The sequence below is a fragment of the Falco cherrug genome, chromosome 4, assembly GCF_023634085.1.
Source record: "Falco cherrug isolate bFalChe1 chromosome 4, bFalChe1.pri, whole genome shotgun sequence".
NCBI classification, from domain to species: Eukaryota; Metazoa; Chordata; class Aves; order Falconiformes; family Falconidae; genus Falco; species Falco cherrug.
This window is the reverse complement of record NC_073700.1, coordinates 35665919-35683132: the sequence shown is the minus strand read 5'-3', so window position 1 is coordinate 35683132 and position 17214 is coordinate 35665919. Positions and strand designations below refer to the sequence as shown.

At 39.2% G+C, this 17214-nt stretch overlaps 1 protein-coding gene across 2 annotated transcripts; it reads left to right on the top strand.

Annotated features, from left to right (window-relative positions):
* The first annotated feature begins 1139 nt into the window (after positions 1-1139).
* Positions 1140-16764, top strand: RRN3 (RRN3 homolog, RNA polymerase I transcription factor). Of its 2 annotated transcripts, XM_055709290.1 has the most exons (18): positions 1140-1297; positions 1399-1507; positions 1921-1977; positions 3037-3126; positions 3212-3341; positions 3776-3835; positions 4867-4930; positions 5422-5491; positions 7128-7226; positions 7829-7924; positions 8369-8504; positions 9446-9576; positions 10733-10863; positions 11714-11898; positions 13054-13162; positions 13568-13720; positions 14713-14800; positions 15509-16764. In XM_055709290.1, the coding sequence occupies exons 2-18, from the start codon at positions 1415-1417 to the stop codon at positions 15665-15667; spliced, it is 1851 nt and encodes a 616-aa protein (XP_055565265.1). In that variant the 5' UTR covers positions 1140-1297; positions 1399-1414; the 3' UTR covers positions 15668-16764. The 2 variants fall into 2 exon arrangements, with proteins under 2 accessions (XP_055565265.1, XP_055565266.1); XM_055709291.1 differs by lacking the exon at positions 13568-13720.
* The last annotated feature ends 450 nt before the right edge of the window (positions 16765-17214 follow it).

Here is a 17214-nt window from a genome sequence, read left to right as displayed (position 1 = left end):
TTGCAAAGAACCAAACTCTGGATAAAGGAGTGTGAGTATACGTGACTTTTTTTGTAGCTGGTTAAGCCTTAAAACTAGCTCAAACTGGCATCCTATATTGCACTAAAGGAAAAAAGCCAAACCCCTAACTTCTAGCTATGTAGAAGGCTTAAATGTTTGTTAGATTTTTCACATCTGGACTGTACATGAAGTTTTAATGTGGTATACATGGTTTACTTTCCTTAAAAGGAAACATTTTCTCCAGGGAGAAATGAAATTATTGGTAAATGCTGCAAGAATCTGATGTGACCTCTGGGAGGAAAGTCATTATTGCAGTAGCAGTTTGTGTGGGGCTTAAGGAAGTACATGCAGCTGGTTAGGAGGGCGAAGGTCAAGTCATGTCATCTGCTGCTGTAACTAGTGTATGTGAATGGGAAGTGTTGAATGGGATTCAAGCAGTGTTTTGAGCAGATTTAACATTGCTGAAGAACTACACAGAAAACATGTGTTTCCATTCACACTTACCCAGGTGGCTCTGAAAGTTATTGAGGGCTTTTATGTATTTGATGTGTTACTCCTTTTGAATTATGTGATCATCAAGCTGCTGTATCCTTTATGCAGTCAGTTGACATGTATTAAAAAAAACCCAACAAACCAAAACCAAACAACAAAACAAAAAACCCCAGGGCCTTTGAAACAAATTATGCAGGTCACGATTTTCACGGGTGTGTGTACAGGCCATGTCTGAGGGGGGAGGCAGAGCAGGCTCTAACACGTTGTTCGGAGCCTTTGAGGACCGTGGTAGCTGACGGGGCTCGACTGCAGCCCCAGCCCACACCGGGCGGGTGCAAAGGCCGAGCAGCCGCCGCAGGTCCCCGTGCCAGCGAGCCCCCGCGCCCCCAGGCCCAGCCCCGCCGCCTGTTCTCGGCCCCACCGACTGACTCTTGACTCGATGCTTCGCGTCGTTTCGTTTTTCCCCTCGCGTCAACGTTAAACCAGACCCGGTGGCGCCGCCGGAGCTCCCCGCTGCTCCGGTCCCGCTCCCCTGGCCGTGCACCCGGCGGGAAAGCGCCCGCCCACCGCCCTGCCTCGGTCCTCCCGCACCACCGAGGGCCGGCACAGAGCGGCTGTGTGCCTTCCAGCCGCCGCCTCTCGATGGTGCGGGCGGAGCAGCCCTCCCCGTTTCCGGCGGGGCGCGCGCTCTTTCCGCCCGGGTGCGGCATGTGGCGGCGCAGGCAGGCAGCGCGCGGGGGGCGCGGCGCGCGGCGCCGCCTGCCCCGGTAGCGGGGCGCGGGCTGCGGGTGGCCGCCACCACAAGGTAAGTGCGCGGCGGGGCCTCCGGGCCCGGGTGGGGGGTGGCTCCTGCCCGAGCGCGGCGGTGAGGCCCGCGGGGGCTCAGGCGGCTTCGTTTTTCCTCAGGCGCGGGGCTGCGACCATGCTGCGGGGGGACGAGTTCATCAGCTCCCCGCCCAAGAAGACGGTGCGGTTCGGCGGGTCGCTGACGGACATCTTGCTCAAGTACGAGAAGGTGAGCGCGGCCCTGCGCCGCCGGCTGTCGGGGCTCTCCGGGGCTGGCGCGGCGCAGGTGCCTGGGGCGCCGTTCGGCGGGAGGGCTCCCTGCCCCTCGCACAAGGCTGTGCCTGAAACAGCAGGGAAAAACCGCTGGAAGCTGGTGCCAGGCGGCCGGCGTGGCGGTGCTGGTACCGAGCTTTCCCTGGTGAGTCAGAGCGAGGGACGCCCGGCTGGGTGCGCAGCCCCGGCGGGGCACGGCCGCGGGGGCCCGGGGGGCAGCGGCGTTACCGCCCGCTTCCGCCTCCTGCGGCTTCCTCGGCTTCTCCGTGTTCCTGCTCAGCAGTATCGGGTTGTCCAGACACGTGGATGACATTTGTGTATTTTGTTGGAAAACACAGGAGTGTTATTTATTTTTCTTTCCCCTGCTAGGGTGATACCACGGATTTTGAGTTGTTAAAGCATCAGCTGTCAGATCCAGACATAAAGGTAAGAGTTTGGGTGACATGAGGTCTGATGATTTAAAGTTTGTTAGAGTGTAACCATTAGACGAGTCATTCTGGTGCTTACCCAAATCCTTTGAATGTTTAGCTGCATTTAACAGTTTTTTGCTTTGTGGAAACGCCTAAATGGAAAAAACCCCAACGAACAATTGTCTGTCAATACGTGTATATATCTTATATGCAGGATCTTGATGAGTGCTTACTGACTCTGCTCTAGTGAGAAACTTTGATTTGTGACAGGGTCTTTGTTCTGTATGCTATCTTTCTAGGTCACTGGTGCTTGTTTTTACAGGTGCTTCTGTAGTTCAAACCATGGTTTCTGACTTTCACAGCTTTTAAGTTACATGAGTTTTTATCTTATGTTCTCACTAAATACTTGCTCAATTAGGCAGTAAGATACATGCATTTAGTCATACCAAGAAGTATTGTTTCACAGCTCTTCTGTATATCTGTGAATACCTGCTACGTTTGTTGTCCTGTTTTTTCTCTTCTTTTTTGTGCGTTCCTTTCAACAAAACCACAAAAGCCATGAGAAGAATGCTGCAGGAAGCATAATGCTATATGGAATTCCTTTTTCTTTTTAAAGAGGACATTTTGTGAAATACTTTGTTCTTATCAGGCCTTTTTGAGTGTACAGGCAAAACCACTGTAAAGTTTTCTGTGTAGATTTGCTACTGTTTCAGTATCTCTCTTATTTCAGGTCTTGAATGTCCCCTCTGCTTAAACTAGAGCAAAAAGAAAAGACAATTAAGATGGAATGCCATTTGTTTTAAGTATGTTCTGTGTGAGTGAGGTCTCCATGCTTTGCTCAGTCTTAAGCCTTCCAGGCAGGCTGCTGGTGTAGGAGTTGGTATGCCTTTATTCTTGCATTTGAGAACTTTTGATTGGTGAGGACACAAACTTCAAAGAATTTCCTTGCATGTTAATGTGAAAATAATTTCTATTTACAAACTTAATCTTTGAATTCTAAGGATTTTTTTATTTTCTAGTAAAAAGCAGTACTGTTTACTGGAATAGTTACCTATTTTCTTCTGCTTATTTTAAGGATGTCCAGATCATTAATTGGCTGCATGAATTTCGAGCTTCCGTTGCGTATTTGACCAAAGAGCTTGAACAACTGGTCAGCATTTTGCTGGTAAATATGTTTGTTACATGGGAAGATTAAGAGTTTAATACTCCAGACATCTTTCTTTGACATCCTGGTTTTTGCTTACTTTCAGAAGCTGCCATGGTTGAGAAGAAGCCAAGAGGTAGTAGAAGAATATCTGGGTTTTCTTGGCAATCTAGTGTCAGCACAAACAGTCCACCTTAGGCCATGCCTTCGGATGATTGTATCACAGTTTGTCCCCGGTAAGTTACTTTTCTTTTACCTTTCTTTGTTTGCTTATCAAAAAGCCTTTCCTAGGTAAATTCTGTATAAATACAGCGTGACACAATTCGTTACTGGGTTGGAGTTTTTTCCCATTGATTACTTTCTTAACTTGGATAGCTGAATTGTGATACAGGTAGTTTTGTGAACCTAGATTTCAGAGGACATATTCTGGTTTGTAGTACAGACCCCATTTATGAAGGTGTCTTGGAAAGGGATGAACCATATAATGTTGTTACTAAAAAACCAAAAGCTGCAGTGAGGATCATGTGAGATGTTCTCAAGAACCTCTTAGTTCCGTGAATGAAGCAGTCGTCTTGATGAGCTTCAGTTGTCCAGTGTGTTTGATGTGGCCTTGAAACTAGTACTGGTGTGACTTGTACAATTTTGACACAATAATCTCACTTCTTGCTAGCTCGAATAACCATCACAGAAGACGATGTGGATATTTCAGATTCTGATGATGATGATGAAAGTGAGTATAAGGGAAGCATGGCTTATATATGCTGCTGTAATACCTTTACTAAAGAAGTATACAATGCATGTTGCTCCATTTTCACAAAATTAACCTAGCTGAGTTAATGTAAAACATTAAGAAACAGTATATCCTTGAATTCCCAAATTAAAGACTTTCTTGTACTCTGATCAGTGGTGTGGTGACCCACTCCTTGTTACTTTCGAAATGTTCCTGTCGGCGCAGTATCTATAGGAATAAGACTGAACACACAGGAAAACATTCATAGTCCTAGATTGTTTCCAAGTCAAAGAAAAGTTAGGAGTTTTTCATTTTCCATTTTATTTACCTCAATAAAACTAGGTAGTTTGGGGGATTCTTGACTTTTTTTGTTGTTTTTTGTTGTCTGCCTGGAGTAAGCTGAAATACACATTATTATACACTGAAATACTATAACAAAAATGCCACATAATTAGTGTGTTTGTTTATTGATAAGGCAAACAGCTAAATGTCTTTCAAGAATTTTATGTTTTCTTATTTTAAATGCTGGAATAAATTTCAGTTCTGCTTGTGACGACCTAAGTATTCTGCTGCTCACTTGTGACACCATTTGGATAAAAAAGCCTGCTACAGAAGCTTCATTAGCTGTTCTTTGGACTCTTGTGTAAATGAGGCATAATCTTTTAATAGATTTTATCTAGTTACAGACTTGGATTTAAAATATCTTCTAAATACTTGTGTATCTTAGAATAGATTTTGGGTTTCCAAATTTAGCGTTCAGTATGAGAATGAGTAACAACAATACCTGACCTTGTAGCTGGCAGCACGTTCAGAGTTTGACTGTGATGCCGTGAATTTTATTTGGAGTTACTTTTTGTGCTTATTTTGCTAGTAAGGCAGTTCAACTGAAAACAAGAAAAAAAATATTTTTTTTTGCAAATGCAATTTCCTTGGGAATCTTTAGAATGTTTAATTGATACGAACTGCTTTTGCTGGTTCCTGATTTAGTTTTCTGTAACCAAATGTATAAGAGTACTTTTTTCTTTCTCTAGACCTTTCTGAAAACTTTAATACATGTCACAGAGCATTGCAAACTGTTGCAAGATATGTTCCTTCGTAAGTATATGATCTCATGGAGTTTTTTACACCATTTCTTTGCAGATTTAAAGCTTGTGAACTGATGAATTACAATTTTTTACTGTTAATTGGAAGTATAATGCTTATTTTCATTGCATGATTTTTTTTCCTGATACTCACTAACTGGTGGAATGCTGTTTCCAATCATTATGAAATTTCCATAGGCATCAGTAGCTGAAAATCCTGTTAATAGAAACAGAAAGTAGGAAAATTTGTTTTTATAGCAGCATATTTGAAGTGGTTTCTAATCCACAACAAATCCACAGTGAAAGTGCGCTGCTTATTATCTGTTCGGTGATCCCTACAAAACCAGATTTTACACAATTACTTACCTTAAAAGAAAGTTACTGTGAAATAAGCTTATTTCAGTCTGTCTTTAGAGTGCTGGAGTTTCAGTATTTGCTCTTGTAATAACCTGTAACTTTTGGGTTTGGTGGGGTTTTTTTGTTTGGTTGTTGTTTATGTTGTAGGACACCGCAATTTCTCATGCCGATACTTGTGGAAAACTTTCCTTTCATTAATAAATCGGAGAGAACTCTGGTAAGAGCTGTGTATGTTTTTGTTTATTTGTTCACTTGTGGGTTTTTATGTATAAATATACTGTAGTACGACAACTGATTTGGTGGTGTTGAGTGCAGATTTTTGACTATATTGTTATTTTTGTATATGTGTGTGTGTGTCTGTTTAGTATAAGGTTGTCCAAGCATACTTAAGTTCCTTGTGCATAAGCATTATGCTAGTCTTTAATGACATAGCTGCATATCTTTTCCACAGGATTGCTTGCTTAATCAATGCACAAGATGGACCTCTTTGGCGATGAATCTCAGGGTTGTATAGTAAGGAGACGGTAGGATACCTGTCTCACTTTTTGTCAAAACTGGAAAGTATTTATGAGAACAACGTGAAATTTATGATAAGCAGACAGAAAGCAATGAATATTACAGGTGAAATCTAAGTTGCTGGTAGTGTAGGGTGTTAAGTTGTTTTATTTCATCTTTGGTATAGTGCTTATATGTGGTAAAAAACAAGTTGGAAACTTCTGACAGGTTACAGTTGTTGTGTGATCTTTATAGGTACTTGTTCCAACTTGATATGTTGACACATTATTTTACAGAAAGGCAGAGCCCTGCTCCACCAGCCAAGTTCAGTTGGAGCTGTAGTTCAAACTCGCCAGGTGCTGAAACCCCTCCAGAGTTCTTTGTATACTGTGCTAGTTTTTTCAATTTTTTTTAAAACCCAAGAACTTTGGCCATCAGTTCCCTGTGTGCAAAATGAGGGGGATAATAGCTCTTAGTGGTGTTATGGGATTATTTATTTAGCGGCTCAGTGAGGAGCAAGTTGTGAAAATATTTGTAACTGTGTTTTCAGGGTAAGATCCGAATGAAGTGTGATAAAAATGTGGTCCATGCATTTTTGCTAAATATTTCCAATTCATATATTCTCATAAACTAACACTATCCATTTTATGTACTGAGTGAGCGAGATAGCCTGTGGAAAAATCATATGTGTTCATGTAATTAAAGGTTGTGTTATAATGCATATACACAAAGAGACTATGGTGTACTTAAATGTGGCACTTCACCTACTTTTATATATTGACTTGTCAGTTTTGCTGTGCGAAAGTTGCAATGAGTTCTTTTGTGCGTGTGTGTATACATGGGTGGGCATAGGCACACTCACAGAACTTGTCTGTTAACCTGTTGTAGTTCTAATTAGAACTACTCTGAGGAGTCTTACCTGTGGAATTTAGAATTGTTGATACATTACAACATCCTGGAATGATGTTCAGTATCGCTTTAAGCGGTTCTACTAGAGCTGGTTCTAGATGTAACAAGGAATATGCTTGTCTTATTTTTCCTATAGAAAGTTTAGACATAAACTCCTATGGAAATTAATAACTTCCCATATAGAGTATTTATACTCATTCAATCTAGAAGTAGCTCGGAAAACTTGCATGGAAATAGTAGATCAAGAAGTTAATGATAACACAGCTTAACAATTGAAAGTTGATGTTTGGCTTATACATTAACTTAATCTAGATTGAATACAGTCTGTTAAAACCTATTTCTGGCTCTTTAGATAACAAATTAAGAAATTTGTTTTCTAAAAATCTGTGGCAGAAATTATAGAGTTTCTATTAACATTATTATAGATATCAATTAATTTTGTGTTGTAGGAATGTTATGTTCATAACTTGCTACGAGTTACGGTGTACCTTCCAACTCTGAGGCTTCGAATTCTGGAGCTTATTATTGAAAAGCTGTTAAAATTGGATGTAAGTTTGTTCTGTATCATTTTTTAAAGAAACTTGATGTTAGAATATGCAGAGGAGGAAATTACATATGCTTCAGTGTTAAACTCAACAACAGTAGTGCTCATGATTGTGAATATAAAACTAACCACACTTACACTCCCATTCTCAATCTGAAGATGTTCCCATACCTGAGGGTAACTGTTGGATGTATACTGGTGTACCCTGCGTGGAATCTCCATGCCAGAGTCAAAATAACTGTTTCATGGTCATCAGTGCTGATGTGCAGAGAATGTGCTTCTCTTTGTGTGGTTAAACGGTTTTATCATCCCTTTGAAGTAAAAGGTATTTACGTTCTTAAAAAAGACAGGAGGGTAGCATTGAAAATGATTTAAGTCTTTGTTTTGGAGCATATAACAGTCTGGGAAAGCTGATACTCTGAAGGTAACGTTTCAGGCTGTTTGGAGTGTATGTTTGTGTATTACATACACATAATTTCCCTCTAAAATATTCATTTAGTCAAGGACAAAATGTAGTCTAGAAATTACTCATGTTGTCATTTCTTACAAGGTTTCATATTATTGTCGCAGTCTTACAAAAATTGAATCTCTTGTTTGCAACTTTAGGTTAGTACTCCACACCAAGATATTGAAGATGCTGAAGAAACTGCGAATAACTCTGATAGTGAGGAAAAATCTACAGAGGAGGGACTTTTTGACATGGTTGGCTATCTTGTTTCACTTGAAGTTTTTGGGTTTTTTTAGTAAAATTCTCACTTTTGAGGTGGCTATGAAGTAAGATAGTGTAGAAATACATTATTGCTTCGTTACTGCACTGCCTACAGTTCTTGAAACCTGAATAGCTGTCAAATGATTAATGTGTTCTTTGGGTGTTGACTTTATTCATGTAAATACTCAGCATAAATGCAATGAATCAGTTTTGTTACGTAAAATCACAAGCAGCTATACATAAAGCTAATTAAGAATTCATGGCAGTTGGCTTAGTTTACAAAAAATTGCTTACAGTAAGCTGTATAATTAGATACCGCGTTTAACAAAAAAAAATACAAAACTTTAGCATAGACATTCAGTTTTACTTCTCCTGTAATTGCTGTCTTTATGATGTTGTGTATGCAGAAGGTGTCTGACTGCCATTTTATTTACTAGGAGGAAGATGAAGAAAGGAAAGGAAACAAAGTTGTCTCTTCCAGTAGTGAGAGAATGGCCCATCCGCTTGCAGAGCGCCTTGACATTTTGATGACCATCCTGTTTTCCTATATTAAAGATGTTTGCCACGTGGGTGGTAAGAACACTTGAACTACAACCACATTTATTGTTTTGCTAACAAGTAAGAAACACATAAGAGGAGTTCTTGCTTTCTGCTGCTGCAAGATAGAGCCCTCACTCTTTAGCAGCAGAATTCTGCCATCAGCAGGCTGTGTAGTTCACATTCCTGCCCCTGCCCACTTGTATTGGCAGAGGACGGGAACATACATTTATGACTTTAAAGGTTTGGTCTTCAGTTGGAGACATTCTGATTTTATAAACATGATACTCTATCCAAACTGTGGCATTACAGTTTATAAGGTTGAAGAGAGTTTTGTTTTTTTCATTTTGCTACAAAACTTGGGGGATTAAAATACTTTATGATTAACAACAGTGTTTTATCATTTGCTGTACTGTGTTGCTTTGTATATTAGAATTATGGATCCTCTCACTATCGCAAGGACTGGAAGTAGATTAAAACAACCAGCTACATGACTCAATTGGAATTGCTACAGCAAGGCTTTGTGTTGCAGGAAAAAACGTGAAAGAAATGTCTTACACTGGCATTTATTAGGGGTTTGAATTTCTTAATTTATATATTTAAACCAGTATATTTAGAAACCGTTTTGCTGTCTCTTCACGCAAGTCTAGTGATTAATTTCTTAGTGTTTTCTTCTGGCTCTTCTGAATTAACACATTATTGCAAAGTTTGCCTGTCTGCTAGTTTTATACACGTGTGCGCATGCATGCAGATAAACTCCCATGTACACAGCCATGAAAAGCTGTAGCAGTGATGGCCTAGAAGGTCTTCCTATAACTTTTTTTAGATGGCAGATAAGACTGGAAGTCAGCTTGACAGTGTTTCTTTAAATATTTCTTACTGGTTTGAAAAGATACAGATTCTACTTTTTCAACGTGAGGGCAGGAAAAACACCTGAAACGGCTCATTTTGTTCTGTTCTCTTTTTCTGTTGTGTAGGCAAGCTTGATATCAACAACACAAAGGATTTGTATCGGGATCTGGTTTCTGTGTTTGACACGCTCATTTTACCAACCCATGCTTCATGTCATGTACAGTATTTCATGTTTTACATCTGCAGCTTTAAATTGGTGAGTAGAGGCTGTTCTTAAAATAGTGTCTTCTGTCATTTCTGCATCCTTTTATTTTGGCTTCGTTTACAAAAAAAAGTTGTTTTCTTCTGTAATTCTAGTCTGAAGATAGTATGTCAGGATTCGTTAGCATCTTTACTTTCTCTGTCATTCCTTTGTTCAAGTTTTTCTTTGTGGTTGTTCTTCCCATTTGTTAATACACTGCAAACAGAATCTAAGCTGGTGTGATGGAACTTGGCTAATGGACATCTTTTACAAAAATCAGTTGGGCTCTGGAACCCAAGATACAGTGCTCCAGCAAGTTTCTTCAGCATCCCAAAACTATCTTAAAGATACTGTGTCAGCTTTTCAATTCGAAAATTGTGTCTGCTGTTTGTTTCCCCGCCTCCATGTTCCTATCTCTCTCAACGAACTATTGTTCTTTCTTTTACCGTATATTAAAAAAAAAACCCATGCAGACTTTTTGCGTGACAGCAGCTAAAAATCGAGTTCAGCTAACATCTTGTTTCTGACAGTGATGAATAGTGAATGTGTTGGAAGGAAAATCAGAATGGGGCAAACTTCTTATGATTCTTTGCTAGAATACCGTCTCAGCCTACAGCAGCAGTCTGGTAATTTCCCGAGCAAAACTGATGTTCTTTTGTGGTAGCAGCCCATGATGAACAAATTCAATGAGAAACATCTCATGATATCTTGCTTTTTGTAGCGATGTGAATTTTTGACGTCATGAATTTTTGTGGCAAAAATATCCACAATATAACCATTTAAGGTGAAGAATCACTTTTGTTTCTCTTAACTTGTCTTGCTCTTTCTATTAGGTGTGCCTGACCTCTTCTGCTACAAGAGATAGAGAAACACTTCACGTTCACCTCCTTATGCTCCTGTTTTTAAACACTTCTTGTGTATCTACTTTTGACTCTCTTTCCTAGCCTTCTGGTTCCATTTGCTTTCTATAGCTAAGTATAGAAAAAGACACAGAAAAGAGTGCTCTCCTATCATGCATAGGAGTAATTATTTACTACAGTTATAGGTAGAAGTTTGTGGTTTTTTTAATGGTTTAGTTATGGAAATTATGGTAATGGAGTATTAGGAATCTCTTACTTAAACAGTGGCATCAGCATTAACAGCTCATGATTTCTGTGTGTCTTGTTTCCAGGGGTTGGCTGAAGCATTTTTAGACCATCTTTGGAAAAAACTGCATGATCCAAACAATCCTTCAGTCATCAGGCAGACTGCTGGGAGTTATATTGGCAGCTTCTTGGCAAGAGCGAAATTTATTCCAGTTGTGTAAGTTGTTTTGCTATATGAGCAGAACCAAACAATTTATGATAATTGCTGAGGTTAAGTACAGAATTCACAGAATGCACGCACAGTGGTCTCTATTCCCACTGCATTGTCAATAAGCCTAAATCAATAGTCTTGTTTGTCCTTTCTGCAATACTGTTTCAGTGTTGTCTTGATGTTTCCAGGGAACTTTTGCATTTACAGGATGCAGGCTAATGATTGCTGAGATTCATGACTTGCTGTTTAAGGCTTCTCTTACCAAGAAATGCTGAGCATGGGTAGGTTGTCTTGACTTCAGGCAGTCATGGGTGCCCAGTAGAGCTGATTCTCAGAAGGACATACTATTAATGCCCTATGCTAAGCATTTTATGTAGACTCTGAGACAGGGAAGTCAAATGTTCTATTTTGATACAGAGGGATTAAAATACTTTAGCAGATGGGTGAAAATGTCATCTTTTGTATGTGCACATTCTCTATTTTTATGCCGGTTTGGGTGGCCTTGGTGACTTTTAATGTTTAATTGAATTTGATATTGGAATTACTTGTTGAATGTGGGAGGCATCTCTCTCTGTACTGTCGGTAGCCCAGGATTCTAATTGTTTACTGTGCGTTTTGCATGCAGCGTTCGTGGATTCATCCCTTCTGGTGTCTTGTGCTTTCACGGACTGGGTTTTCAGTGCTGTTAAAGGAGAAAGTTTGTAACAGAATCTCCTTTTTTTACAGTGAGATTTTCTTACTGATGTTTTTATAACCACTGAGATCCTTGAATACTTGTTTAACATCTTTTCAACACCATTTTGGGTGCTATTTTTACACCTTTTTTTGTTGTTTTTTTCCCTCCCTTCCATTATAGTACAGTAAAAGCATGTCTGGATCTTCTGGTGAACTGGATGCATAAATACATTGATAACCAGGATAAAGGGGCTAATGCTTACTGTGATGTGGCTGTTCACGGGCCATTTTATTCTACATGTCAGGCAGTGTTCTATACACTTATTTTCCGTCATAAGCAAATTTTGGATGGCAACTTAAGGAAAGGTGAGTATATCGGGTTTGAATGATATTGGGATTCATTTGCAAGTTTTACTGTTGATGTATTTTCTAACGGTTAGTTCAGTCAGGTATCTTCTGGCAAGTTTATGTTGTTGTGCTCTAAATAAAATGAGATGGCTTGTACACCTGTTCAGCTACCATGCTCGGTGATCTTTTTTTTTCTCCCCCACTGTTGAAAACAATACCAATGACTCCTCAGCATTGATACTTGGCTGTGCTTACTGAGCATGTTTGAATTCCAGTGTCCTGGTTTCAGCTGGGATAGGGTTAATTTTCTTCTTAGTAGTGGGTACAATGCTGTGTTTTGGATATAGTATGAGAATAATGGTGGTAACACTGATGTTTTAGTTGCTGCTATGTAGTGCTTGCTCTAAATCCGGGACTTTTCAAGTTTCCCATGCTCTGCCAGCGAGCAGGTGCACAAGAAGCTGGGAGGGAGCAGAGCCAGAACAGCTGAGCTGAACTAGCCAAAGGGACATTCCATACCATAGATCATGCTCAGTATATAAGCTGGGGGGAGTCAGCCAGGAGCCGCTGATCGCTGCTCAGGGACTGGCTGGGAATTGGGCAGCAAGTGGTGAGCAACTGTATTGTGCATCACTTAATTTCCTTCACAGACACACCCCTTGGATTTAATTCCTTTTGCTCTTTCTCCTTTTCATTACAGTTGTTTTTACTATTTCAATTACATTTATTTCAATTATTAAATTGTTCTTAACCCACGAATTTTACCTTTTTCTGATTCTTCTCCCCATCCCACCGGGGGCAAGGAGAGTAAGTGAGCAGCTGTGTGGTACTTAGTAGCCAGCAGGAGTTACACCACAACATCCAGCTGTATAAAACTAGTGTGAGCTTCAATTAATAATCTGGCTTGATGACTCTGCGGCTGTCAGTCCCTATAATGGGTGTGTAAGTGTAGTGGCTGTGTTAGAAGGATCCCTCAGCTATTGCAGGTTACCATTTTTGCAGTAGCTTTTCTGCTGAGTAAACTGTGGGCTAGATCTCTACTGTAAGAGAGCGCCCTGGGATATGCTTCTGTGGTGGTGTGCAGAGTGCGGGCTGGTCAGACTGGAAATTCTTAGAAATTAAGTTCAATTTCTGATACATAATCTATATTTGTCAATTGTTCTTATTTTCAAGGTCTGTCATATCTGCAGAGTTTAAATTTTGAGCGCATTGTCATGTGTCAGCTGAACCCCCTGAAGATTTGTATACCCTCTGTTGTGAATTTGTTTGCTGCCATTACCAGGTACCTACTCATTTATTTCAGTTTCAGCTTGATACAGGTCTGTGTGTGTATCTGAAAACAGCGCAGTACTTAAACCATGGGTTTTGTTAGGCACAGTATTGATATTGTCCAAGACTACTCATACAACACTGCCCATATTCTAGGTGGGATAAGTTTATTTCTGGTTGAGTTTAATGAAATCCTACAGTACTGTGAAACTGATTGCTTGGAGTGAAGTTTATAGGATTGTAGAGGAAGAGATAGGCTCCTTACGTTGTGACTATCTTAAAGACACCTACTACCAATTGAAAAATGGAAGATAGAAGTGATGTTTGTTAAAAAATAACCTTGTATTTTAATACCATCTGAAATTCTTGCTTTCGGTGTGCTGGAAATGCTTATATTTTCTTTATAACCTTTTTAAAGGAAATACCAGTTGGTGTTCTGCTACACAATTATTGAGAGGAACAATAGGCAGTTTATACCAGTTGTTCGGAGTGGCACTGGGGGTGACCTTGTGCAGACTTGCACCAATCCACTTGACAGTTTCTTCCCCTTTGATCCCTACGTGCTCAAAAGGTATAGTTTAAAAATGAACAACTTTTTTCTGCCTTGTAGAAAATAATGAACTGAAACTAAGAAACCGTCAGTGTTTCCACAGTTCATTTTCGTCCCTGATCTTTAGTACCTTTCATGTTGCATGTTTTAACCAGAAATTGTCAAAGGTTTGAGTTGAAATTTACCCCCACTGTGACAGATAGTGATGAAGAGGGAACAAGACCCAGTTTCCTGGCAGATCTAGTTGATATGTTTGGTGACTTTTCTTGTAGTTTTCCTTGTTTTAAGCAGTCTGAAAATACAGTGTTAGTATAATACATATTTTGTTGGAGCTGTGGTGGTGGTGTGTCTTTTTTTTTTTTTTTTTTGGATTTTGGGTTTTTTGCACCTTGAGTGTATTCTTCATTGTAGACTTCAGTTTATTTAAAATACCTTGCTTTTTTAATGAATAGTGGATTATTTTCAACTTTTCAAAATTTCTAGCACTATGATGCTTTAATTAGTTTTTGATGTTAGAGGGTAACATTCTCTTTTTTTTTCCCCTCTTTAAAAAAAAATGTCTCCACAGGAGGGAGACTTCTTAGAAGTAAAAATTATTACTATTAATAATTATATTGGCATGTAATAACTCAAATATACATATAGCATATATTTAATTACAAAAATATTTTAATAAATAATAAAATTATCCATCCAATATCCAGACATTTGGAAGAAAATTATGCTTGTTTGTGAGCGTAGCCTAGCTGTTAACAATACCCAGAAAGGAATTAGGAGACCTGACTCTATCAGAACTCCTCAAGCAAACAATTGTAATTTATACTTATCAACAAAATGTTGATAATATTCTTCATGTGATTAATTGGGGATTACATAGAGATTAACTGAATAGTTTGTAAAACCCTATAGAGGGTTTTACAATGCCAAGTATTTTATATTGTGTCATTAGAATTAAATACATATGACTTTTAGCAAATACCTTAACTCATGCTGTGTTTTAATTCCTCTCTCAGATCAAAGAAGACTATTGATCCTCTTTATCAGTTTTGGGAAGAGCTGAGTGCTGAAGATCTTGAGAATCTGAAGAAACCCATTAAAAAGGTAACCTTTTCTGATAAAAATGCAGTTCAGCTTTTGCCAAATCTTTACCAGCTACTTCTATTGCAGGATTGTTATTTTTTTTAGTAGACATGAATACACTAAACATTTGGGGGAAACTCTTATTGAAATTAGGAAGCTTTAGGGATTGGTCCATCCTTGCATTAAGAGCGCTTTTCCCCTCATCTGCAGAGGAGTTAGTTTGGCAGCACAGGACCACTGTGAATGTTTAAGAACATTTAGAATGTGGACGTGCTGATGTCACTGGGAAATCCACTTTGTAGGTATGATTTAGTTCCCATAGTTCATAATGAGAGTAAATCCAATTCTCTTTACCATTCCAACTAGTCGTGACAATTCTAGCACAACCCAAATCCTAAATTATGCCATTCTGAAGCTCCTATGTAAACAAATTTAGCTTCTTGCAGCATGTCTATCTTATGTCAGGTTTTTGAGACCTTCAGATGGTGTGATTTTTTTTTTTTTTTTTCCTGCCTGTGACAGCATGTAAAAATAACTTTGCTTTGTAGCTTTAACTGGTAATTTGTAAACTTTCTTAGTGCATTTTGAAAAGCAAATTTGATTACTGCAACATTTCAGAATTTATTTTAGAAATACCCTTTTTAGTTTCAGCATTCGTTACTTCTATCAAATCTTAATAGAGACCTGGAGTATCTTTCTGCTCTCACTGATCCTTTTAAATTTATGCAGGGTACTTCTGAAGATGAAGATGATGACTTTTTGAAAGGAGAGACCCCTCAAAATGATGGCGTGGTTGGAGTTGCTGCAAATTCTTATGAGTCAAATACGCGGAGCCCAGTGAGCAGCATTGGCTCCCCTCCAGACTGTTATGTGCCATACCCTCAATGACACGGAGAATCAGAAGTGAAAAGGTTGAAAACTGTGTGCAATTTTTTGTTCTGTAAAGAGACTCTAGCTCAACTTTCCAAACTGGCAAATGTTTAAGTAACTAAATTTAAGAAAACAATTATTGTTTCTTAATCGTTGGATTTCTACAGATATGTTATGATAAAGTCATAAGTTGCTAGAAAAGCTTAGAGAATAAATAGGGTGATATTTTACAAATTTCACATTGAAATGGTTTTTATGACTTAGATGGATTTTTTTTATAGTTTTTCCTGGCTCTTAAAAACTTTGTGTACTAATTTTTCTGTACAAGGTTTTATATATTGGGGTGAAATTCTGGTCTTTCTTCCTATTGATATGTGTAGGGACCAGAATTCCATTGTCAGTATTTAAACTCTACTCTGGCTGGTTTTGAGTTGGTTTCAAAGTAGTGGTGTGACCCCACGACAGGGAAGCCATGAATCAGGTCTGACAGCGATTCTTTTGCACACATCTCTTAAGCTTTTCCTATCTGTAGAACAGTATTTGGTAAAGCCACTTGATAGCGGAAAGTGTTAACAGATGATAAGCGTTACTGCTCCTTGATTCTGTAGCTGACACGCAGCTGCCCCAGTGAAAGTGCAGACTTGTAAAAGTGGTGATTGTTGGAAGTGTTGAAAATGATGGAGTAGCTGAATGTATGATTTGTAGGTAAGTTTTCTTTGCGGTGTTTGTGAAGCACTCAAAGACAGGTATTTATTTTCAGGGTTTGAAGTTTATATGTGAATGGTGAAAATACAATCAATCAATCTTCCCTCAGAAAGGAAGTGATGGTGTCGCTGGTGTCCTTGTGTTGTCCGTGTGTCAGCATAGTTTCTCTGTGTAGGTTTCTTGTCATCTTTTCATGATTGCAAGCTTTTAGATTTGAGTAAGAATATAAACAGTAGAAAAAAATTAATGTTATCTGTGTAACATTTAGTTGAAAATTTTATGCATTTGGGACTAAACTCTAATTGCCCTTCTTTAGAATCCGAACTTGGAGGCTTTCAAGACAACATTTTTGTTCAGAGCCAATAAAGATTGTAAACAGTGCAATTCTTACAGCTTTGCAAAAACCCACATCCCTCTGGAGCTAAGGACTTCTCTGTGTAGTCTAGCGTCTTAGAGTTAAGGCGTTTGTTCTGAACAACTGCAAAAACCTGAGTTGTGGAGATGATACTGCAAAATGCATCAGTGGATCTGTTCATCACTGGATAAATTGAGACAGTTTTTGTTTTTAATTTTAGTCCTCTTTACTGTCAGTCCTGAGTAATAAACAATAGATTTCCATCCAAAATAATTGCATTCTTTTCTGGCATGGAAGAACCCTTCTCAGGTTAACAGCAAGGAACACGTTCTTTGGAAGCTGCTTTTCTCTGTTCTTTCATGTCTTTAGCAACGTAGTCAGCCACCCCTTAGAAAATGAGGCTGTGTGAAGCTTCCAAGTTGTGATGGCAGGTACGAGATTCAGCAGCTTCCACGACTTGTTAAATGCAAAAAAGGACACATGTAAGTGATGTGAAGTATAACAT

Coding starts and splice junctions, on each gene's coding strand:
- RRN3 (XM_055709290.1), top strand. CDS start 1,415: ATGCTGCGGGGGGACGAGTTCATCAGCTCCCCGCCCAAGAAGACGGTG. Junction 3,127..3,211: donor AACTGGTCAGCATTTTGCTG/GTAAATATGTTT, acceptor GCTTACTTTCAG/AAGCTGCCATGGTTGAGAAG. Junction 14,801..15,508: donor TGAAGAAACCCATTAAAAAG/GTAACCTTTTCT, acceptor AAATTTATGCAG/GGTACTTCTGAAGATGAAGA.